This window comes from Pteronotus mesoamericanus, unplaced genomic scaffold, assembly GCF_021234165.1.
Source record: "Pteronotus mesoamericanus isolate MK-2021 breed Mesoamerican mustached bat unplaced genomic scaffold, CSHL_Meso_final contig_56, whole genome shotgun sequence".
Classification (NCBI taxonomy): Eukaryota; Metazoa; Chordata; class Mammalia; order Chiroptera; family Mormoopidae; genus Pteronotus; species Pteronotus mesoamericanus.
In genome coordinates, this window is record NW_026555201.1 from 17,752,053 (window position 1) to 17,778,758 (window position 26,706).

The 26,706-nt window shown below is 34.3% G+C and overlaps 1 protein-coding gene across 2 annotated transcripts in view; it reads left to right on the forward strand.

Annotated features, from left to right (window-relative positions):
• NAV3 (neuron navigator 3) overlaps window positions 1-26,706 on the forward strand; it is a 324,575-nt gene that overhangs the window by 103,357 nt on the left and 194,512 nt on the right. For both annotated transcript variants that reach the window (XM_054580143.1, XM_054580145.1), the window contains exons 4-5: window positions 3,730-3,802; window positions 6,258-6,441. In XM_054580143.1, the coding sequence (XP_054436118.1) occupies window positions 3,730-3,802; window positions 6,258-6,441 (257 nt within the window). The remainder of the gene's footprint in view (window positions 1-3,729; window positions 3,803-6,257; window positions 6,442-26,706) is intronic.

Sequence of the window (26,706 nt, forward strand, 5' to 3'; positions counted from 1 at the left end):
TACCTGTTTAACCTTATTGAAATCGGACTTAGTTTTTTAATATAAATGATGCTCTGTGAAGCTTTCCCCAGATGTGCAATGAAAATTAGTAAGTCCATTCTCTTCATTGCCATACAGTGTTGTTTATAATTTCCTTTTGGAATGTGTGTTATGGTAATTTATGAATTATTTTTTTTCTCTTCAGCTGTTTTAGAAGCTCACATAGGCAAAGACCTTATAATTCATTTTTATATCCCTCCACTACCTAGCAGAGCTCTTTACCCATACCAAACAGTCAGTAGTCGCTGATGGAGTTATTGATCTTTGTGTCTGTGCTGTGGTTTAAATTGAATCAGTAACTATAAAGATGATATTAATTATATCCACATATTTAGTGCCTAAAAATAATTTCTATTAAATACCCACAAGTAAAAGTGAAAGAAACCTGTGAATGGATAAGATATAACTTTGTTGATACTGTGAAAGATTCCTCCAGTTACATTTCCCAAAATAGATTATACTGATTATACAGATTATACCGATTTAGTAAAAATACTAAAAGGCTCAGTGTCATAAAACATGCAGGTTAAAGTGTGTGAGTTAAATAAAGAGCTGTGCTAATTAAAAACTATATATTTTAGAGGAATATTTTATTCAACACTAAAATGAATAAATACTGGTATTTTCAATACACACTCCAACTGTTCCTCATTTGAAACAATTTGTAATTTAACAATAGATATACTAATATTTAACAAGTTTATAAGAGTCAAGATAAACGTACAATTTTGAAATTAGACAAGCACATTTCTGTTTTGAAAAATGGCTCCCATTTTTCATGGGAACAGTGGAAAATATTAGAAATCAGTCAATATTCTTTAGAAAATATAAGGATAGTGACTGTGTCTTGAAACTTGTATCCATAGTACTGAGCATAATTCCAGGCATAAAGTTTAATAAATGTTTGAAGACTGAATAAATGAATGGTTTGATTTTATAGAATATAAACAAAATTAAGTGATAAAGTTTTAAGACACTAATATTAATTGTACAAGCAGAAACTACTCAGTTGTAAAATATGGGCCTTCTATTGAACTTGTTTAGTATCTTCAAGAAAGAAAACATACACAACAGTCCATTTTCAGATTACCTCCAACCAAAAGCATTTTCATTTAGGCCATTGTGTAACATTAACGATTTCTGTAGAATCCTCTAAATCCTCAAGGCTCAATGTGCCCATACATTTTAAAACTTCTGAAAATATCAACTATATCTAGAACTTGGAAACTTTTTGTTTTGTTTCCTTTATACAGTCGATATTTTATAGTTATCTAACCATATTTAAACTTAACAAGAAAAAGAGAGGCAATGTAGGTCTTCCATTCTAATAAAATGTAAGCCACAAACAGAAGGACCCAAGAAATTGCGCATGACATAACCACAGGCAAGTAAAAGTCCTGGGAGTGACTATCTCTGAGCTATAAATGTGACTGTGACCTAGCCAAATGAGAAAGGTGGTACACACGCCACTGAGGATGAATTTTCTTTTCTTACCACTGTAAAGGGAACTCAGTCTCCTCTGTTGATTCCTTCTCTTCTTTCCAGTGGATCTCCTAGGGCCCAATGTTTGTTTCTTCTTCATTTTTGTTTCTACATACTCTTGGTGATTTAATCTGGCTTCATGGCTTTAATTACCATATGTATGAGGATGACTTCCAAGTTTAGATCTATACTCCCAAATCTCTTAATCGAACTCCAGATTGTGTGTCCAACTACCTACTCAAAATCTCCATGTGCGTGTCTAATAGGCTAGACAGCATGTTCAAAAGTCAACTCCTTGTATTTACCTATGTCTTTTTCCATCTTAATGGATGGAGACTTCATCCATCAATATGCTGAGGCCAAAAAACTTAGAGTCGTCTTTGACTTCTCTCTTTTTTTTATGCTGTATCTTCCTGCTAGCTTTCTTCAAAAGTTATCCAGAATCAGACCATTTCTCATCACCTTTCTCTGAAATAAGATGATCTTTCACTTAAATTACTTTCATAGCCACCTAACATGTTTCCATACTTCTATCCTTGTATGTCTAGAGTCTATTCTCAACAAAACAAAGGGTCAATCATGTTATTTTTAGTTTAAATTCAAATAAAACTTATGTAGGAGGATATAAAGTACTCTAATAGGAATTGAGGTAAAACAAACAGAAAGTATGTAAGACGCTACAATCTTCAGTATATAGCTGATCAATATTTTAATACTGTCCATACTCCTGGGTCATCATCACTCAGATCTTAACAAAGGACACTGCCAGCCCGGGTCCCCCTGTCCAGACGATATTCCTCCCAAGTTCATCACTGTTCTAATTTTTGTTTTCATGGTTTAGTTCTCCTCACCTTAAATTTCATATAAGTTGAGCATCACATAGTATATACAATTTTGTTGACTTCTTTTGCTCATCTTTATATGACACCATCTCTGCAGATCAATTGTTTAATCTGTAAAGAGGGAGATAGACTGAGATTAGTCATGTTATATTGAGCACCTTCAACTCTATTATTTTTTCAATAGAATAATCTAAGTAAAAGTCACTTTGAAATGAATCAATATAAAATGAATTGTTCTCAGAGTAAATGTGTATACCTTGACTACACTCATTTTGAAGCAAAGACTACCTCATTGGATATCATTTCAATTTTATACAAATTTACATTTAAAAAGGAACATAAATAGTTGTCTATTTTATAAGACAGGTTCTTGAATCTCTTTTTTTCTTTTTCTTTTTTAAGAGGCATTTTGACCTTACTATGAAGCTAAGCTAGAGAGGACTTTGGCAGAACTTTGTGTGTCCTCATGCATAGCTTTTGATGAGAACTTAATGAGACAGAAAGTAATACCTTGCCAAATATTAACTTTAAATCTCCTAATTACTTTAGAATTTCAAGATTTATGGAATAGCAAAAAACCCAGGGAGATGATCATAGAGAACTGGCACCATCTAGTTTCCCATACTCTTTTCAAAAAGACTTGGACATTAAACTTTGTGGTATAACACCATGGCCAATGTTGAAATCAACCTGTGAATTAACATAAATCATTTTTGTTTGGTCACACTAAGTTGTTAACAAGCTGGTTATTGAAACTATTTAAAAGCCATGGCATCAGTCTTTTAAATTACAAAGGCAATACATGCATTTAATCAGAGAACTCCTCAACCAACTGTAGACATACAAATACAGTTTTAAAAAGGAAAAACTTGCTGTGGTTTAGGATGAAAATATGCTTCATCCTGTTCATGTTATATCAACTCCTCATCCATCTTATTTATCTTTAGGAATACTTAGCAAATATTACTGGTTGAATCTCAAATACCCACAACCTGACATTCCAAGACACACAAGCAACTGTTGCCTCCTGTATGGATGATTTAGTTGAGACTCTTTGTGAAGCAATCTCACTTGCGGATCACAAAAATCTGGTTTTATGAGTAGGTGGGTTGCTAATCTGTAAGAATGCCATTCTTGATCAGGCCTTTATGAATTGTTTGTAAGTACCAAACTGGACAATGCAAGCTTTATATTCATTCTGCAATTAGCCAAAACAATTCTAGCTAAACTCTGGTAAAGATCTGTAGTATGAAATGAATGTAAAGCATTCATTCTTTCTTTATCTTTCTCCTTGGTCTTATTCTAGCTCATTTATTTATTTAAAAATAATCCTCTAAGTGACTTTTTCACTGCTTTTATATTACAGATTGAGAATGTTGATGTCTGCCTTAGTTTTCTAGCAGCCAGAGGAGTAAACGTTCAAGGTCTGTCTGCTGAAGGTAAGAAAAAGCACAGTTGTCACAAATGATGCCCGAGTTTGTGAAAGATTTTTTTAATAATGCAAGAAATGTAAGTTGAAAGTACATAGCTCCTCAATACAGTAAAGGAAATGAGTAAAGTTTTTAAACTAATAGAAACATAAATGCAACAGTTATTAATGTATGCTTTAATTAACTGCTTTTTATGTTACGGAGTATATGGGAAGGGGGCAAATTAACAGAACATTTTTATGATATTATCAGTGTACAGTATTTTTACAGTCTTAAGTAGAGGAATGTTGGTGGATAGGTAATGCTGGATAATATATGGATTTAAATACAGGTAATGATAGTATGATGCTCAAATATTTTATTAACATGATCAAATTGGTAGTTCTAGTTTAAATATTTGATCATTTTAAATAAGTCATCATGAACTCTTAAATAATTAGCACTACAGTATTTAATAACTGTTATATGTAAATGCTTTAAGTCATTAAGGTTTATAAGGCCATCATTAAAATTGAATGTAGAAAAGTTGAAAAAGACAACTAGTTCTGTTATCTTTTTTCCGAATCCTTTTCTTCCACATATATATTTAGGAAAAACTTTCAAGTACTGTTAGCAAAAACCAATTGCTAAAGTTATGAAATAGCAAGTTCTTTGAGACCTGCATCATCAACAACCACTTTTAATTAAAATATTAATTCTTATGTTAAAAAATTCTAGCTACTGTTAAACATTATGAACATTTAGATTGCTTAATGTTTCTACTACAGTCAGTTTGCTCTGCAAAGGCTTTTTGTCTCACAGACACTAGAAATATTAGATAGTTCTAAGTTTTTAAGTGTTTGCTATCATTGGAAAAAAGAGGAATTGTGTGGCTTTTCAAACATAATGAACATTTAGTAGAGTTACTGACTGACTTTTCCCAATTTTTCTTCAATATTTAGATTTTCTTTTATATTGCATTTTATTATATTTATATTTTATAATGTCTAATGTTAAATTATGTATTGAATACCCCAAAAGCTTAGGCTTAGACTTCACTGGTAGTTCTGTTACTTAGAATAAAACTTGATAAAATTCCCCAGGAGAATACTTTACTTTCCAAGTGGTTAAAAGCAAGCTAAAAATGCTACTATTTTACATATATCTTCCTTCTCACTTGACATTCTATATTAACATAAACCTATTGATCTTTTTTATTTTCTTAAATATATGAATGCTCAAAATGACCTTCTATATTAATTAAATATGCATAATAATAAAACAATAAAAAAATGTTAAACTCTTAAAATCATTCAGGTTAACATAAGAAAATACTTTCTTACTGTGGCCTCATATTGACCAAGCCAACTCTACCATATTGTGGCAACTGTGAGGAAAGTTCGGGTGAAAAAATAGAAGAAAAACTCAGAGCCTTATTTTATATGAATAATTCCACTGCATAGTTTGTATGACTTTATAAACCATCAGAGAGCAAGCATTGTAAATAGTTTATTAATGTTTCTAAACACCAAAAAAAGACATAAAATTTTGACCTCGCAGTAGAGTGTGTTTTATTGCCAATAGCAAGTTTTATTTAAAATATGCTTACTGGTTGCCTAGCCTTATTTCAAGCTGTATTTTATTTCTTTTCCCATTTTTTCAATTATAAGTTCAAGAGAAAAATCTAGTCTCAGATTGTGCATTTAAATGTCTTATTCAATGTTGGAAAAATTTACATAGATCCATGTGTTAGAATTAGGATTTTCATTTGCATTTATTCAATTATGTTTTTATCTAAAGTCATGAGTAAACTGATCTTTATTATTTATTGATATGTGCACTGAATTAAAAATAAAAGAATTGGACCACCTAAAATTGATACCTATGATGTACTCAGCTTTTTGGAGCATATATAGTATATATGTATACCTATATATATGTATTTTAATAAACTGTTTGGTGGGTGATTTAGGAGGAATGTTGACTGCTATAAATTCAATTGCTATTATGAGTTGCACCCAACCCATCAGTATTTATAATGCAGGACAATGACATTTAAGTGGCTTGCTTTCTTCGGTTCACAGCCATCGCTTTGTTGGTAACAGCTGTGTGTATTTGTGAGGGAAGCAGAGCACTAAATCAAATGATTAGCACAAGGCAGAGAACCCATCCATTTCCAAGAAGAAGCTAACTCTAGAAAAATTGTAGTTCAGGGTCAGCAAAGAGCATCACTCAAGTAAACTTTGTTCTTTGTTCTCTCTGTTCCTTCACTTTCTCCCTGAAATTTCAAGTATTTGGAAGTGTTAGCATGTTTCAGAAATTCAGATTTGCTTGCATTTATGACCAAAAGAATCAAATTGCATTTCTACATTCATAGATGTACTGTCTAACAGAATGGCATCTAGAATTTCATTTGTAAAAAAATAAAAATAAACACCACATTCATTTCATATGATACTGTTTTTATATTTTCCCTTTGATACAGAAATAAGAAATGGAAACTTAAAAGCCATTCTAGGGCTGTTTTTTAGTTTGTCTCGCTACAAGCAGCAACAACATCATCAACAACAGTACTACCAGTCCTTGGTGGAACTTCAGCAGCGGGTCACTCACACCTCTCCTCCGGCAGAAGCCAGTCAGGCCAAAACCCAACAAGATATGCAGTCCAGGTAAGGAAGGGAAGCAGAGGATGTGTTTAAAATCAATTTGTAGATACAACTTGTGTTTAACAAATTGTCGTTGGTGATTTTGCAAAGTATATTTATGTACTGTTGTCACTGTGATGGGATTATTTGACTCATGTTATAGAATATAAAACCACTTTTCTTTTGGTTGAGTGACCAACATTGATCACTTTTTACCTGAAGTATTCGTGTTTGTTTTATAAAGATGATTATGGCTTGTATAGAAGTGTCTGAAATGTCTTTCTTAAGTAATATGGCACAGTTACTTACTTCTGCAAATTACTGTTGTATTAGAATGTGCTATTGAATTGTTGAATCCTAGTCTCCAGTTGTGTAGGTATCCTTTGTTGATACTTTTGATTAATTGAATCATAAATGTCAAAAATGTCAGGTCTGAAAAACATAGGGGTTTGAGTGTTTGAAAACATACTGTTTCTGATGAGAGGTGGTATGTGTGTGCATGTATATGAGTGTATGTGTGTGTGGATGTATACATGTGCATATGTATGTTTGTCTGACTTGAGTCTATTGGTGCATGTAGACACAGCCTGGGGTGGGGGGCTAACAAATCGTGCCAACTTCCTTCCCTCTTGTGTTACTGCTTTGTTTTTTTCAATTTGGAATTATATTAGTCAGAGTTCAACCAGAGAAGCAAGAGATATATATTAAGAGATTTATTGTAAAGAAGCATTTTCTGTGTTCATGGGGACTGGCTAGGCAAGTCTGAAATCCTAAAGCCAGCCCAGCAGGAAGAACAAGCTGAAACTCAGCATGAGCTGAACCTGCTATACATGTTCCATTTAATCTCAAGGAATCCTCAATTCTGCTTTTTGAGACCTTTCAAAGGATGAATCAGACGCACTCAGATTATCTAGAATAATCTTCCTTGCTTCAAGTCAACTGCTGTGGACATAACCACATCCACAAAATATTTTCATGGTAACAGCTTGTTTGACTGAACAAGTAGGACTGAATAAACTGAGCCAAGTTGACACACTGGTTCCTGAGCAATGACCAGAGTATCAGGTAGTTAGCTTTATTATATAAATAACTATGATTATTTTTGTTAAGGAGGGAGAATGTATGATGTGAAAATATTCTTCATTGTCTTTAAAAATATATACACATACTAAACATATGCAAATATGTAATCTTTTTCATCTGAGAAGCAAAGGTTGAAATCTCAGTTTATTTTGAGTTTGTTTTTGGCAGTTAGCATTGACTCGAAAAGTTAAAACGAAACTCCAAAATACATTCACCAACTTCCCCCCACTTATTGTCAAATATTCAACAGTTCAGAAATCCCTTTCTCTTTCACCTGTCAACCAGTTCTCACTTAGTCAATTACTAAATCAATAAAGAAAAATTATAGTTTCACTGGAAAACATGAAGATACCTACAAAGACCATGGAGTGATAAGGGATATTTCTCATTACTCAATAGTGTGGGTGTGCTTTGGTTTAAGATCACGTTGGCTTTTGTGATGTCAAGTAAAATTGTGCAGGAGTCAAAGTGAAAAAAAATTTCTCTGCAGTGTAAGTTTATTGAATTTCTTAAGAGTATAGAGGGAGAAAAAAAGGAAATATTTTTTATTTTTATTATTAATTTTTAGGGGGATGGTTGATAGAAAAAGATCTAGATTTTAAAAACTGCCAGAAATAATATTTCCTAGAGTTTGGTTTAAACTATTTGAATTCACAAGAAGCAAGAATAGTAGCTGAAAAAATATAGGAAGTAAAGTGGTATTATACAAACCATGTTGACTCTGGAAGTGATGTCGAATATCATTTGTCATTGATCTCCCTCATTCTATTTCTGTACCTGCCATGTGTAATTTCTTGCCCAGAATTTCTCAGTGGTTATAACCATTTGGGAGGGATTTTTTTTTTTTTTGTTCTTGCTGGATATGCATGTTGTTATGAAGCTGTATTACATTTTAAAATATAGAGCTGTATGTAACAGTCATGGTAATTTTATACAATTTTGGGGAAAACTGTCTTATTTCTTTTATCGATAGTTTATGAAAAGTATCCTTTCCATCAGTGTCCTTTAAGACTGAGGTAGACTCTCTCTTAAATAATTTTCTTCTGGTAAATTGGATTTAATTACCTTTTGTATTTATAATTAATAAATGTAGAGTACATGCTATACTAAATGCAACACTTAGGATTCTGATATAGAGGAACTCATCTTAATTATAATAGAAGTATTATATGATTTAGAGAATATTATATTTCAGAAATTAATATGTATTTCAATTCATATAGATTTGTTGCAGTGAAATTGTCTGTGAATTAGAATTTATATGGACTTACATATAACAATTTATTTCAGCATTTTCCAAAAGCCCCTAATATACATAGGAAAGGAATATAGTGTCTATCTAATAGAACCAAGATAATTAATGCAGAATCCCAGTGACACATTTATCTTCATTTGCTTGGGATGTGAGTTATAAATCATGATTTATGAGGCCTTTCTATTGATTCCAAAGCACTTTCCAAGTAAATAATATAAATGATTAGTTGCTATATTATTCAGGATATTTAGCCAGAAAATGTTCTTAAACTTTTCTCTGTAGATTAATAAAAATATTAGGATATATTATTTCAATTTAGTATGAGTGTTATGGTATGTTCTCATGCATTTAAAATAAATAGGCATAACTTTATGCATTTCCACAATGTGTAATTTATACATTAAGAATTTCTAGTTTGGTTTTGCTCTTTTGAAAATAATAACAGCATATGTCTTCAATCAATTTGAACATTTTCATTTAAACAATATTTTGATCTAAAGATTAACAAGTAAAATACATAATACAGAAAAAAGTAAAATGTGGACCAAGAGGAATAGGAAATAGGGAACAAACTCTCCTCTTCTAGCCTCTCAGCTTCCTCAGCACTCTCGTGGGTATGTGTTTGTGAGTGTGTGCACAAATACAGGAGTGTGCATGCATACGTGTGTCATGTTCAAGGAGCAACCAAGCTCTACTTATGAAGAGCTCAGCCCTAGAATCAACTGCCTGAAATTAGATCCATTTTAACCACTTCCTAACTGTGTGTCCTTGGGCAACTTACCTGACTCCTCGGTACATCATGTTTTCATTTTAAAAACAATAAAAATGACCCTGATCATGAGGTTGTTCTTGGGGTTCAGTGGGTCAGTACTCACAAAGCACTTTGAACCTACATTTCACTTCACTGCCCAAAGGCTAACAATGGTTTCAAACAGCCCAGGCTTGCTCCCATCTTAGGAAATGGGTGCTAGCTGATCCATCTGCCTGGAATGTTCTTCCCTGATGGCTGCTTGGCTAAACCTCTCACCTTTTTCAAGTCACCTGCTTAAGTAAGTGCTGCCGCTTAACTGATGCTTCTTACCTTGACTAACCTTTAACCCTACCGACTGCCCATCTTCACTCCTCAGTGTAGTACTTTGTTGTGCTTTTCCTTTTTTCGGCCGCTCTAATCACCCTCTAACCTACAATTTAGTTATTTATTATAGTCATAGTTTATTACTTCCATTTTCTCCTCTCTTGAATGTAAATACCATGGGGACAGCAATATTTTTATATTTTAGTCATTGTTGTAGTCCAAGGAATTAGCACAGGGCCTTACATATAGTAAGTTCTTAATAATTATTTTTGAAATGAGTAAAGGTAAGAATGTGTGTGATAGTGGCTTTAGATTTTAAGTAGGAACTCTATAGATTTATGCTTACAATTGTAAGTAATTTTAAATTAAATTTGTATATATTTATACAATTAATATAGTTAAGGTAATTAAATATTTTCTTGTTTATTGGTTGGTCATGATATTGAATGACAGTTAAGTTTCAAAATGACACATAGGAGAACTATCAGAGGTTACCCAGATGCATGGAACTGTTTGCCTCTATCCTAACTGACCCCCAACTATATCCTTCTTTTGGCCTTTTATGAATTTATTCTAACTATCAGGTTCCTTTTGCTTTATGGCAGTTATTCATTAATTCACTGCTCTCTGTGTGGCTACCTTTCTGCAATACTGTTCCTTTACTAATATGGGATTTCAGTTCTGTGGGAGAAGGAGGCAGATTACAAAGTCTACTAGTATTTTGGTACTGAAAAAGTAAATAGGTGATACAGTGAAGTGCTTCGGCTTTGGAGCGTCACTGATAGTTTAAAGCTATTTGTTTTATAACTCCTTTCTTTTTGGTCTTGTTTTGCTTAGACAAGCCAAATATGATAAACTGATCTAGCATTCAGAAATTATGTATCTAATTTGTAGCTCATAGAGTACAGTCTGCCTTTAAGAATTTTTTTAATTACATAATGCTAAAGAATATCAATGCCTACAACTAATCCAACATAAAAGTATTGTCATTTAAGATGTCCAGATTACTAATTCATTTTGTTAATATTATTAATACAAAAATTTGCCCTTGTCAATATAATGTAATCTTACAAAGGTAATATACTATTGACAGCTACATACTGCTGAATGAATCCTGAAATAGCCTTGTTTATGTGATTTAAATTGATGATATGTGCACTCAATCTTGTGCCTTGTTCACCAATCTCTTGTCATTTGACTTGAATTGTCCACTGTAGTACTTGTATAAAAATAAAAGTGGGACGCTATGTTTAAATTTCTTAAATCCTTCACATGTGAAAATAATTGGTTGTATTTGGATGATAAAGACTTAATTAATCAAGTCATAATTCTCAATTGTTTGACTAGATTAACCATAAAACTAGATTTTCTCTATGTCAGTGATCTCTAAAAGGATATTATATTGGCAAGGATTAAATATCTTGCTGTATTATATAATGCTATGCCTATTTGCATTTATTTAATACAAAAGATAAAACCAATTTGTTCTATCTTTCTGTTTTGAAAAGAGTAGATTAAATACCTGTTCTCCAACCAACTTGGAAAATATGAGAAATGTTTTCATATAAAGTGATGAATTGAAATCAGTTATTTTTATAGGTATTAACTATGAGATAAGGGAAATACTATTTCTTAATCTTAAAAAAAAGCTAGAAATGAATTCTTTAATTTTCAAAATCATAAAATTAATTTTCATTAGTAAATGTCTTTGGTATTCAGAATATTTCTGCTAATCATATTTTTTTTCCATATTTTTTTGACAATGAGAGTTCTAGTTGTAACACATTTCAGTTTCACCAAAACCATACACAGTGCCTGGCACATGAGAGCTGCCAGCAATGAGCAAAATTCATGTTGTAAATATTTAATTCTCCTAAGAATATCTGTTAAAGTATTCTAGTGAAAGAAAATTGTAAAATTAAAATTTATTTTTCTTTCATACTGGTTCGGTTTACATGTGAAGTGTTAAAATGATGGTATATGTAAAATATAATTTTTATTTATTGAAAACTTTCTAAAAAGTAGGTGATTTTTTTAAAAATGTGGGCCTTTTAGTTTAATTTTGATCCAGATTACTAAATGTTTTTAATCCACTTATTAAATAGTCTGAATACTTTATTTACTAAAGAATCATAAATACTTTATTTATAGATTTTGTAGAATTAAAATGTGTAAATAAGAAAATAATTGTGTAAGTGGAGGTAGATGAGAAATCCCATTGATAAATGATTCAAGTGTTAAAGACAGTAGTGATGGTCCCTCTGAACTCAAAGAAGAGCTATTTTAGGAATATGGTAGATTATGATCACCATGGATGATCATTTCTTCTTCTACTTTTTCTTTTGCTGGAGAAAATCAAGAATATGCCAACTCACTTTAGATAAACTTGCTCCTCTAGAGCTCACAACTCAAATTGCAACCCTTTGGGTACAAGCTCTTTGAATGACTGTCTATTCCACTTCCTGAGACCCCTGCAACCCCGCCACACACGCTGCTCTTGGAACCCTCTCCCCATGGAGGATTTTGCCTTTCTCTTTTACAGGAAACATCATTTCCTTCTGGGAGATTTGCTGTGAAACTGGGACAGTTTACAGCTTTTCAGCCTGGGGTTATAAATCTTGTAAAGTGCATGAGGAAGTTTAATTTAAGATGACAGGAAGGCACTGGTAATCTAAGCTCTCACGAACCTGGCTTCTATTAGTTGCTTTACTCAGCTCTGTGTTCTGGCCTACAGTGTGCTATTCAAAAAAGTCAGTGAATCAATTAGACTTAAAACAAAACTAAAAGAACATTTGTGACTCTTTTTTAAAAAACGGGTTATTTTCTCCCGGTCGGTGTGGTTCAGTTGGTTGGAATGTCATCCCTTACACCAAACAAGGTTGTGGGTTCGATTCTCAGTCAGGGCATGCACCTAGGTTGCAGGTACAATCCTCAACCAGGGCTAGTACAGGAGGCAGCCAACCGATATTTCTCTATCACATGTCTCTCTCTCTCCCCCACTCCCTTCTTTTCTCTCTTAAAATCAATAAAGATATCCTTGGCTGAGGGTTTAAAAGGAAGAATCTTCAGAGAAGAAAAAGGCATGATATTTTATGCCTAAAGAGAAATAATTGAAGGGGAAGAAATTATTCTTTAATTGAGCAATTTAAGGGGTTATAATATTAAAAGAATGTATGTACACACAAGCTCACTTTGCTCACATTCTGTGATTATATTCCCTGTTTAAAAAGCTTGACAACCACTCATTCTTCTATTGTTATAGATAAAGCAGCAGCTATATAGTGCTGGTTATTTTAGAGTCAGGCAGTCAAGGGTTTGAATTTGGCCTACCAATTCCCAGTGGCGTGACATTGGGCAAGTGATTTTAGCCTGCTCGAATGCATGTTCTGACCTCTAACATTGAAATGTTAACTTCCTCATATGGTTATTGAGAAGACCACATAAAATAATTTATGTTTAAAATGCCTCTTTACCCTATTACTTAACATGTAAGTAGTAGACACACGATTAACTACTTTTATATTCTCTTCTACTTTAAAATCATATCACATGTATTAATAAAATACAGTGATCCACATTAAAAACCTTGTCAACCTCATCACTGGTTCCTCCTTTCTCACTTTCTCTGATCAATTCTGTCCATTTTATTTCTAACTTTTATTAAATATAATTCAAAGTAATAATATCCTTATTATTAAAAATAACAGCATAATGATCAGATCTTTCCAAGCTCAGCCTAGCTGCACAGAGGTAATTCCTTTAATTATTTTAAGTATTTTCTTTAATACTTACTACCATATAGTTAAATAAAATACTTCTGCTATTAGTGTTTATTTACTAATTTGGTCATTGTCTTTTGATTCACTCCCCCATGCCTCCCATCCCCCTTTAATGTTGTCAACAAATATTTATGTAGCATTTAGTCTGTTCCACACACTCTTCTAGGCAATAGAGACATAGCAGAGGACAGAATACAGTAGAGAATCTGCCTCTTGAGGCTTACATTCTGGTGATGGTAGACCAATAATAAACAGTTAATTAAAATGCATAGCAGTAATTGGATAGGTGATCATGGGGAAAAAGAAATCAGAAAGTGGGGAAAAAGAGGTGTAGATGTCATATTTTTGCACACTTAAGTAAGGTTCTGGGGGAAGTCCTCACTCAGATGATGGCATCGAACAAAGGGGCTGTGTGATTATCTTGTGGTAGATGTTTCAGGCTGACAGATGAACAATAGCTAAGAGCTTAATTTGGGAGCTTGTCTGGTTTATTTCAAGAAGAGAAAATATCCCAGCTGGGTTGGAGTGGAGGAAAAGAGGCAGAAAAGTAACATAAAATTCAGATAAAGAGCAGGGAGACACTAACATGACCCCATTGTCATTGTAAGAACTTTGGATATTACTCCAGGAAAGATGGGAAGGTGTGATGTAACATAAAGAAGGACAAAACCAGGTAGAAAATGAAAGGGCTGCTCTGGCTACCGCGTTGAGAATAGATTGTAGTGGAAAAAGGTGAAAGCGGTTGCAGAGTTGCAGAGAAACGCTTGGGCCGCCATGGTGAAAGCGGACAGAGGAGGATAAATTCCAAATGTATTTTGAGGGTCGTGTAGAATTAGCTGACAGGTCTGCAGAGAGGAGATGATAATGTTAGTGTTAACGATGAGAAAAATGGTGTTTCCATTCACTGAAATAGATAAGAATGTGGACTAGCAGGTTTGGCAGGGAGAAGGTCACATTCACTTAGGACATGTCAATTTTGACATGTCTACTAAGCGTATCTAGGTAAAGATAGTGAGGAGACGATTGGAGTTGCAGTGCTGGAGTTTAAGGGGCAGGTGTGATTTTAAAATATTTAACTCCTAATTTAGAGAATTTAAATTAAGACTTATGATTTTTGACATAGATATCTAGATAAAAACAATAGTGGACCAGTTTTTATAATTTAGTCTTACAATTAACAGTTTTTTTAATGTGATTTATATATCATCATTGAGCTGTGATTCAGGATAACTGATTTGTGTTTTATTTCTTTAACATTTTACCACAGGATATTGTGATATTTTTTATACATTTTGTGAATATTGTCTCCTAAGCACTAGAAATTATTTGGTTCTATTTTATTTTTAGTATTTATGGGGCACTGTCTTCTCAAATAGAGTACTGGTAATAGAGACTTGATTATATACCTGCAATTTTAAACTACATGAAATTATTATATATTAATGCTTTCCACTAAAGAATGTACTTCAGAATTTCACCTTATTGATTTATGGAAAATGCAGCCATCATGAAAAAATAATAATATTCTCAGTATGATGACTGAATTATTTTCCTGTAGTCAGATCTATATGGAAAAACAAATTATATTCAGGGGACGTTGGGTTGACACAGAATTGGATTTAAGGGACTTACACATTTCTGCACCTGAGTGAGATTTTAACCATTAGTCATGGGTCCTTCTTTATTATAAAGTACAGTGTCAACCTTTGCCTCTTCACATTCCTTTTCCTATATTCCAATTCTGACCACTCCTACTGATGCTCCTTTCTGACTACCTCTTAGTCTCGTAAGATGTATAAACAAAATCAGGTTCTCGTCTTGCAAGCTGAGGGCCAGACTATGGACCAAAGCTCACCATCAGATGTTTCGAGACTCTAGCCACTCTTTTATAATATGAGACTGACTATACTGATTATTACATTTACTTTGTAGTAAATTGAAAGTAGCCCAATATAAGGACTCTATAAAATTGACTTTCTAACTGGTCTTCAAACACTTTAAAAAATCCATTTATATAATTATTTTATAAGTATTAAAAATTAAAGGTTGTTTCCATGAACTAAGCTATAGTTTAACATATTTTGTGCTTACTACAACATTTTTTAAGTCTTTAGAAGTATTAATCCATATTTTTCACTAATCAGGGTAGTTTTTGCCAAAGTTTGTTTAAATTTTCAGCCTAACAAAATAGTATTTTTGTCTACTGGCATTTAGGGTCAAATTTTTTAAGTTGATTACATTAAAGTTAATTTTTGTAATGGAGCAGTTAATGCATTAGGATATAATTTTACTCCATACTGAAAATTGTAAATGAAGAAATTCATGGAAGAGCATAATGTTTTGAACTATGTGTAAGTAAAAGCACTGTGGAAAATCTAATTTATGGTAACATGGTGAAAGAAATATGACCCTAGTTTCCAGGGTTCTTTATCTTGAAATCCTACATTCCTGTAAGAGCATGAGGTTTTGATGCGGGATTGTATTATACAGGCATCTCCTTTTAGTTACTGTTTTGAAATCCCACAAAAGTAGACCATGCAGGTGGCCTTATTAACTGTCAGTCAAAATTTAAGATAAGACAAAGGTTGTAACATATTTACATGTCATAATTCACTAATGGGATAAGTTATCATAGTAATCTGTTTTACACATGATTGGGATGATATTGCAGCCACTCAGCTGCTAAAAAGAACCACATGGTTTCTGACTCATGTATGAATTAGGCAATAACTGTTTATAATGAAGTCTCAGCAAAATTTAAATTGAAGGAGAAAGCATGTTTATTACATTATCTAATGTGAGTATAATTGTTGCAAATGTCTTAAATATTTTTGAAGGCGCATATATGGTTTTAAGGTACAAAAGTACTTTTGTAGAAGTAGCGGAACACCTCCCTCTGTCTTAGAGCTCTTAGCTTGTCAGTTACCATTTTATAATATTACACAAGGATCATACCAAAAAAATCTTTATGCCAGAGGAAGAATTTGTTTAAAAGAACTCTTCAAATCCTAATTCTGAATACATGGTTTCATTTGTACACTTAGCAATCATAGGAGATATATTTCAATATACCTGAGTCTTAAAATTTTAGTGAATGTGCTTCACTGTCTTCAAAGTTTATTTTGTTTAAAAGTCCTCAGTTTAAAACTTTATTCCCATGTATTTAATTATAATATATCTTGAGTAATTCATTCCTAATTTTCTCTCAACTTATATTCAGTGAATTTCAAAGGAAATAATTTCTACCCTTGTAACGTCCCATCTTGTAAAAGAAAAGTACAATTAGGAGGTTAAAAAGTGTTCACTAAAACCCATGCCCAAGAAATTTCTTACTTCAGATTCTTAGATTTCTTTGTTTGTGTTCCTCCTTGGTACCTTGGGTCTAGTGCTATTAAAAGGACAAATGTGATATTATGATTGCTTTCTTTGGGAATTACGAGTACTAAATGTATGTGTAGGGTTTCTGTACAGGGGTTTCCACTCATCATGTGTTTGTGTGACTTCAAGACTGAAGGTAGATAAACAAGGGAGGAGTAAAGGTGATTCTAAAATATTTTTCTATATAATTTCTTAATACAGATGGAGTTATAAAAATCTACATGATTTGAAAAATTGCCTTTATGTTCTGCTTTCTCTGATTAAACATAGTTTATTCAATTAGATTTGTATTAAGTACAAACATTTTAAGAAAGATGTTTTGTGCCTGATTTTTTGTGTGTTAATCAGCCAATCACTGTGCAGTTGGGCATAGTTAATGAATACCATATGGACATGAAATGAAATATTTTAATGAAAGATGATATTGTTCCTAGTGATTCTTTATATTTACATTAGAGCCCAGTGGTTTTGTGTTTTTTTTTTTCCTTCATTGGTGATTTGAAAGTTCAAATGTTACCTTTCCACAAATAAAGATTCAAGAACTGTGCTAGATGTGTGGCTGAGAAACAGTGGTACTTTACCTTTCACTTGCCCACACTCTAACGGAGGACCTATTTAACCAGAGAATTCAGCAAGGCATGCTAACTAATCTGAGAATACACTTACTCAGTGACCACAGGTAAAGGAAAGAACCCATACAAAGACACTGGTGAAACAAATGCCATTTCGCAGCCAGGAAACAGCAGCTCTTCAGCCAAGCAAAAAATGTAACTGAAAATGTGTTCAGGGTCTCTATTGCTGTTTAAAAATAACACCTAAAATATAGTGGCACAAAACAATAACCACTTTACGACATGGGTTTTGTGGGCCTAGGAGTCATACAGGGCGCGCCTCTAGAGGTAAATGCTGGGAAGCAAAACTTCTGTAGTTGGAGAGTCCACTTCTAAGGTAACTTTATTTCACGTGTCTGGCAGCTAAGCTGGAATAGTAACTGCACAGGGCTTCTCCAGCACAGCAACCTCAGGGACATTCTACTTGCTACATGGTGACCTATTGGTTGAGAAGTGACAAGCCCACCCAGATTCAAGGGGTGGGGGTGGGACAGAGATCCCACCTTTTAATGAAGGGAGCATCAAAGAATTTATTATAGCTCTGTGTTTAAATTGCCGCAGGGTCTGATGAGAGATAAGACTAAAGCCTTGGTCAGTTTCTGGAGGCTCTACGTGCTATGTCTAGTAGGTGAGACTTGTTTATTGAATGTCAAGGAAAATTGTCTTGGATTTTTTTTAACAGAGGAAAAATGATGCCATTTTTAACTGGGGAACATAAGCTTGGTGACTGGGTAGAGATGTGCTTTGGGGAGTGGTGGGGAGGGGCACTGCAGATACAGTGGCAGCAGAGCCAGCAGCTCAGTGTTAACAGGCATGAGGGCCAGACTGGGAAAGGGATTTGCGTGCTGTTTGGAGAAAGGGTGAAAGAAAAACATCATGTTTCTATTTTTGTTGACTCATTGAATAGTGATGTATTTCAAAAAAGAATAAAATAATAATGTAATTGTGGAAACAGATGAAAAGAAGGAGGTGGAGTGAAAAAGTTTAACTTTGGCTTTCATGAATTTGATGTTTCAGTGGGTCAGTTTCTAGCATGTGGCTCTGGAGCCCAGGAGAGCTGATTGGGCCAGAGGTAAAGACCTGGGAACATTAGCCTAACTATGTTTTGTTGATTGAAATGATAAAAATGGAAGAGATTACTCAAGAAATATGTATAAAGCTGGGGAGAAAAAGGAGGGCTCAGAACAAAACTGTGATGACTATATTTATGGGTGAAGTGAGCAAACAACAGAATGTTCCTTTTGTTTGTTTTGCAACATATTCAAGGTTATGGTAGCTTGTTCGCTACCTTCTAAAAGGCAAGTTGTTTTTTTGTTATTGTTGTTGAAGAATATCTCATTTTCTGAGAAATTTATCCTTGTCTTTCAAATTAGTCATGAAATCTCGAGTATAAATCCAACATAAAACTCTGGTTGAAATAGTAAATATACTATATCTTCTAAGCATATCAAAACTATATTTTCCTATAATTACATAACACACAGCAAAACATTTATTAAATTCTTTATATGAGACACTTTTTAAATTTTGTTCAGTGCTTAGAATTATGGGCCCTGGAAGGCTCACTGTGTGTGTTGCTTTGGGAATGATGGTTCTTGAATGTTCTTTGGGACAATTTCTGGTGATTCTACATAGGATTGGGACCTATAGGGATTGATATTACTGAGTTCAAGAAAGAAGAGTGAGTAGTATCCAGGATGTTTTGAGAGAGGATAAGACATAATCATATTCACTTTTAAGAAATCATGGTTTCAGAGTAATTACAAACCTGAAGGCTGAGAGCAAGAGTTAAAAGCTCAACTACTGTACTGGGAAGTCCATGCTTATAGAGTAAGAACATATAGTAATCTCAAAAGTGCGATCAAAGGATGAGCTATTAGTAAGACTACCAAGTTCAGGAGGGCAGGGTAATTATACTCATTGAAGAATATAGGAAGTTATGTTGTACTAAATTCACCTGAATATTTATAGAGCATTCCATGGGGGCTTAGTGTATTTGGGATCTCTCAAATGTACATCTGAATCCCACAGAATTTTCTTTAACTGTTACAGCACCTCTTTGTACAAGACAACCTTCTAGGTGATTTGCAGTTTAATCCTCATAAAAACCTTGAGGTAGGTAAAACTATTATCCTCATTAACCAATGAGAACAAAGGCAGAGAACAGATGAGCTTTTTTTCAGGTAGGGCCCTCTAGTTCTAGATTCTGTGCTATTAACCAATATACTAGATCTTTACTGCCAGCATTTCAATCTGATAATCCACAGAAAGTAAATATTTTAAAGTGTCACTTTTTGCACACCTGTCTAGTATTTCTGTGTTTCTCCCTCCAACCTTGAAGTAAATTCAGTTTCCATTAAATATCAAATTATAATTATTAGGAAGGGTTTTGAGTTAGTAAATATTGTTTTAAGGGTTATACTTCTCAAAGCAAAACACTAAGCCCTGCATATTTAAACCTATTTTTCCCAAATTAAATCTTTCCAGCATAGTGCCAAGAGTCAACAAGTCTTTTTAATGACTCATTAATTTGTTGATTATATCAATGAATATATGCTTATTAAGATAAAGAAACAAAAAATTAAATCAAATTTCTCAATATCTGTGTCTATCTGTAGAACTGTTAGGGATGTGAAGACAATTGCTTATTTATTCATTTACCCAACAGCCAAAAGCAGTCATGTACTTTATAAGAGAACCATTATAATAAGATCATAAAATGATCTTTACTTTGTATTGTGAAATTGTACTTAGTCACATGTGAATATTCATCTTCCTAGTATTTCCTGGTACTTCATTGGCAGTTTGATTAGTGACACAACTTAAAAGTAAATGCTTGATTTTTTTTTAATCTTTATACACTATGCCAAGGGTGTTCAATCTTGTTCTACTATGCTCTGCTTCTATGTAACTTTACTGTGCAAATCAAGCCAGATGCCCCAGAGCCATCTTAGATCCCTCCCTTATCTACATTTTCTGTGTCCGTGATTATACCTTCTCTGATTAACCATTTACTTCTATTTCCTGTGCCTCTCCCTTCATGTAGACCATCATCAAGTCTTTCCTGAATTATAGCAGTGATTTCTTATTGGGCCTCTAGGCTCCTTCCTCCTGGAATTCCACCTTTACCTAGATAAGAAAAGAATCTCTCTAATCAGAAATTTATTATTTATTCTGCAATTAAAACCTTTAATTTTCCCACTGCAGGCAGGAGAAAGGCTCAGCTCCTTAGCAAGTTGCTCTGGCTTTCTAGGTTCTGATTTGGGCAAACAGTGAATATTTGCAGAATATTTGCAGAATGAGTGAATAAGAAAAAATATTTAAAAATATTTGTAATTAAAAATAAAACAATTCAAATACCAACAGTCTCAACTGAGATTTAAAAAAAAAAAAAAACAAACTTGTTAGTAGCCAATGGAAACAAATAAAGAAAGATAGATTGTGTGAGGCTCAGATACTATATTTTGGTGATTTTTAATGATGCACATATACTTTATATCCAGGTTTAATTTTATTTTTGAGGATGAAAACTAAGGAATAAAATTGTATAATTTTTATTTTTGCATGGATGTCCACTGCTAGAATAACTACAACAGAAACAGAATCTTCTACAAAATTCCTGTAGTGAGCTATTAAAATCTAACAATATTTTGATGGGAACTTAAAGAAGGAATGAAAATAATTTTCATTCTTATTCCATTTTTCTTTTTTTTAATTAAGAAGTGTTGCATGAATCCCAGCCAAGGATTTCAAGGCTCACACAGGGCTCATCAGAAAACAAAGATCTGTGATTAGTTGGTCATGTGTGTAATGGGCATGGCAGTGAGAAGTTATAAATACCCCATGTTTCCTCACCCTGACTAACATGCTGCTTAAAGTTTTTAAAGACCGTGTTTACTTGGAAGATATTTGAGGAGAGCTGCTTAGATACTAAAAGTATCTTGCCCTTTAACATTTGTTATTGCCTACTCTAGATTTCTATGTAAGTGATCTGTTGAATGAAATTATTTAATGTTATCTGTCTGAATGCTGCAGAGTGTCTATTGAAAGTAGGTTTATCTGAGACTAGAAGAGATGATTTTATGTATGGAGTATAAAATTACTATTATAATGTCTTGGAGAAATTTGCAGATTCACAAGGCGATAAATTAATAGTAAAAACATTAAAATATTGTAATTTGTAATCAATTTGCAAGAAGATGATTACGGTATGCTAAAACAGAGCACGGAGTACAGAAACTAACAAACCATATTTTAAATTTTAGTACTGCTATTTACAAGAGGTATAACTGGCATAAATGAATGACTTAATGTTTAAATGCTACCAATGTCACCCCAATAAATTCAATAAAGAAAAGAATTGTGGGAAATCAGCAAAATAAAAAAAAAAGAAAGAAAAAGAAAAGAAGAAATGAGGAAATGAATGTAAACTGCCTGTCATTTAATAAGGACACAATGAGTGTGTTTCTTCAGTATATTTTTGATAATTCCATTCTTGAAATAATTTCCCTAGTTTAAATGATGGTATTATAACATGCCATTGTTTGATAATACTATCCAGTAAACATTGATCAATTATTTATTTATTGAACACATACCAACCCCTTGAGAGTAACTGAGGATGCAAAAATACGAATATAATATATGAGTTCTGTCCAGAAAAAGTCCAGCCATTGTTAATATAATGAGAATGGTTTGTGTGGCATAAATGTAACCTGACAGCAGAGGAGGGTGGACTGGAATGCACATGTGTGAACAATGACAACTGCACTGTACTAGTCAGTAAGGGCAGTAGATGCCGTTGAGTGAGCATGTGTATTGTGTGGCTGTCACATTGAAAATGACTGAGTGAGTAGAGCAATGATTCTGCATCAGATTTTGCATTAAACTTAAATATTCCTCCATGGAAACTATTCAGATAATTCAGAAGGCCACAGCTATGGGCAACTGGTGATTGGCAGCTTCATCACAACAGCACGGCCACTCATGCATCCCATCTCGTGCTGAGTTTTTGGTGAAATGTCAAGTCCACCCAGGTGACTCAGCCCCGCTACAGCCCAGATTTGGCACCTTGCGACTTCTGGCTGTTCCCAAAATTAAAATCACCTTTGAAAAGGAAGTGATTTCAGACTGTCGATGAGAGTCAGGAAAATACCATGGAGCTACTGATGGCAATTGGGAGAACTGTGTGAGGCCCCAAGGTGCGTATTATCCTATGTACAGTGTTCCTTGTATCTTGTCTCCTCTTCAAGAAATTGCATGGCTGGATACTTTCTGGACAGACCTCGTACTTCTGTCTTGGTGAACAATAAACAATCAGTCCAGGAAACAGACATTTACTGTGATAAATTTCTATATGAGCTTAATAATTGGAGATGAATAAAGACCTATGAACCAGTGGAGGAAAAAGGTAACTCTGGACTTGAAATACACTTCAACTTAAGCTGATATCTGGGCAAGATTTTGAAATACAAATATGATTTCATAATGTGAGAAAGAAAGGAATAGTTTCAGATGAAGAAATCCCCATGAGCAAATCCATGGACCGATGGGAAAAGAGGCCCCAGGCAAGAGGTAGAGGTGCGGGATAGTGGAGACCATGGGGTGGAGGAGGTGCAGAGGAGATGACGCTGTAAAAGAGGATGAGGAGACGTGCTGAAGTGTTCTGTGCACCACACCTCGAGGCTTGGATTTTATGCTGTAGACAATGGAGAGTCTATAGCAATTTCAAAAAAAGAGATTACATCCATTCTTTCTTGGGGAAGTTAATTCTGTTGGCTGTGAGAAGAATAATTTGATGTGCCCAGAAATAAAAATGGACTGATAACAAAGATTCTAGTGAAGAAGTATTGTTAGAGTCCATGAAAGAAATGACAAGGGGATAAAAAAAAAAAAAGTGGGTAATGATCAGGACAACTCCATATTGTTCAGTGGAGAAAATGTTGGTGACACTAAATTTAAATAGCAAAAGCAAAGAAAGAGGAGATGGCCTGAAGGAAGGAAAATGAATTAAGTTTTGAACATTTTTGGAATATCTGGGAGAAATGTAGGTGATAAATCAAGGTGGAGCATCCAAGAAGTATCAAGGAAATGTTTAGAAAAGAGGCTCTCAGTTTAGGATTGAGATTTGAGTATAAAATATCAATGTGATATAAAAAGAATGGAGAGAAATTAGCTGATGCCTAGGATTATGATTTTGAAAATATCCCTAATGATAGGACAGAATTTATGGGTGGGGCTAGCGAGTGGACCTGCATTTGGGAAACGGGAGGGGCAGCTGGAGAGAGAGCTGTCGCATGAAGAAAGGTGAGATCAGGGCTTTGGAGAAGAAGGGAGTCAGCGGCCCTAAAGCAGCAGCTGGAGGAGGAGACTGATTTTGGAAGTGGGAATGGGCTGGGTGGAGGGAGGCAAAGGGGGAAAAGGTGGGACAACTATAATAGCATAAACAATAAAATATGAAAAAACATAAAGCAGCAGCTGGATAGAATATGAGGCGTGCCTTGGGATACTTAGATTATGCTGATTACGCTATTTGATTTAGGGAACTACAAACTTTTTTTCTTCAAGGTCGTATGTTTGTGGATATTCTGCAGAACACAGCTCCTCTGATTGTATTATGTGTAGGAATCACTTGGGGATTCTGTTAACATGCAGATGCTGATTCAGTAGGTTCAGGATGAGATCGAGATTCAGTATTTCTAAGAAGCTCCAGGTGGTGCCTATTTTGTTGGTCTGTGAACAGCACTTTTGAGTGGTGAGGCCCTGGTGGTTAGTGAAAATGGGTGATGGCAATTCAGGATATTTACTTTGAAAAGATTTTTTCCTCATAGGAACTGAATATTACAGTCTCACATTGGAATTTGCACTGATGCTGGATTAGAAAGTTCTGATAACTTGAATCTTTCATCTCTGCCCCACTCCCCACCGCATTGGTTGTCTCTAGTCTCCTTATACCTTCAGTGTTATGGGAAATAAAAAGAATTTCCTTGATATTCCATTTTATCAGGTAGAAGAGCTGATACTTCCTTTAGTAGAACTCACAGTGAAGCTCAAAATATTTATTTCTCTTGTTTTGTTACTGATATTTTTGTCACTCATTAGCTATAGTTTCATTTGGCGACAATTCAGAAAAAAAAAATGCAATCTTCAGTTCAGATGTCTGAAAAGCCTTAGTTTACTGGTGTTCTGACTTTATGTAACTACCCCACTTGCCTCAGAGCTGTGTCTACATGTTCTTTGTGTCTGTTTTACTAATAAATTGTGGTAGCTGTACCTACTCACCTGCTTTTTATTACTGTTTTTGTAAATCTGAAACTTGGGAAATGGTATTTCAAACACTCTGGAGAAAAAATACTTTTCTGCTATGTAGGAAGGCAGAGACAGATTTTAAAAAAAACGAAGAAAAATAAAGGGAGCTAGAGGTTGTGTGGGAAGTGTTGGGATCTTGAGTTTAGTGTGATTAACATGGAAATGGAATGGGAACATACATGCAAATAACATAGTAGTGATTGAACATCTGCAATAATTAAAAAGAAAAAGGGAAGAATCAACTAGAGAGGTTTCAGCCCATAGGATGAAAGAAAATGGTGATGCTACAAGGAGAAATCAAGAAATGGAAGGAAGAATCTGATTAGGATTTGGGTAATAAAAGAAGAAACATGGTGAGTTTAATGTGATTTTGAGGATCCTGGAAATGGACCTCTTTTACTCAGTTGATATTGATGGCTGGGAGTGTATTGCAGACATTAATCCTCGTTTCTAGTAGCTTTTACTTGAAATCTTGAGTAAGAAACAAATTGCTAAGTGAAAGAATGCATGTAAGTATTTGAGGAAAGAGGACATAAGAAAACTCATTTCTTTAAGAGATGGATTAAGGAAGAGGGCCCTTGAAGAAAAAGAGAAAATGGACAAGAATGATGGTGGACAAGTCCAGTGAGCATAGCGGTATAACAGTCTCTGAAAGAGAGATTGAAGAGGGCAAGGGAACAGTGCGGTCAAATGCAAAGGAGTTAGACTATGGCGAGAATGTAATACAGCTCTTGTGTTCTTCAACGAACAGTGTCAGAAGTGCAAGGAAACCAGGGCAGAAGTCAAGTTTCAAAAGATGAAAGGATGAGGGCTTATTATAAAGATATAGGCAACAAACATTCTCTGTAATACATTAGAAAACACACATCGGCCATAAAACTAAATTGATTTTGGCCATGTCAATCGACCCCTTTAAATTTTGTTGTTGATTTTTCATTTCTATACTAGAAATTATTATATTTCTTAAAATCATGGAGGAAAAACCAATGAGGTAGCTTCAACTCCATGAAGGAAAGTACACCGTTTTATTGTCATCTCTCCCGCTAAAATGAGTCTTCCATTTGGAGAGGTACAGGACAAGCTGTAGTGGAGAACTTTTAGGTAGTTCCCTTACTCTCAGATTGATGAAGTAGGCTGAGAAATTCACAAAAGATTTTCTTTACTTTAGGCGCATTTATTTTTAAATTTAAATTTTAAAAATAATTTTCTAATTTCATTGAGGCACTTTGGTTTTTATTGTAAATGATCCTGTTATTATTGTTGTTATTATTATTTGGCAGCTGTGGCAGCTGACTCGGTGTCTAGAGTACTTAGAACACAGAAAGCAACACTTCATGCAAATAACATGTCTCAAATGAGATGTGAAAAACAAGTGTTCTGTGAACCTGAGAAGCTTCCTGGACATCAGGATTTATTCCTGTCTAACCAGGTTGTTTTAAGGACCTGTGTACTCCCGCCACAGACTGGCTCAGTGGAGTAAGAGTTGACTTAGGAAATATGTCATCATCTTGAGAAATCCATCCTTTGACTGACATACCCTCTGGCTGGCAGCAAAGCAACTGGATCGACTGCAGCAGGGCTCCAGGTGCCCCTTCTGCCCTGACTCCAACACCCCCCGTGGTGTTCCCGTTTCCTTGGAGGCTCTGGAAACTGTGCATGCAGCCCCCGGGTTCATGCAGAGTCATTGCAATTCACCTGTGAAGTGACGCTCCACTCAGGCATTAATCAGCCCGTGACCATCACAGGGTGTGTCGGTGTGCTTCAGGGCTCTTGGTCTTACTGTGTCCTTCAGAACATCAG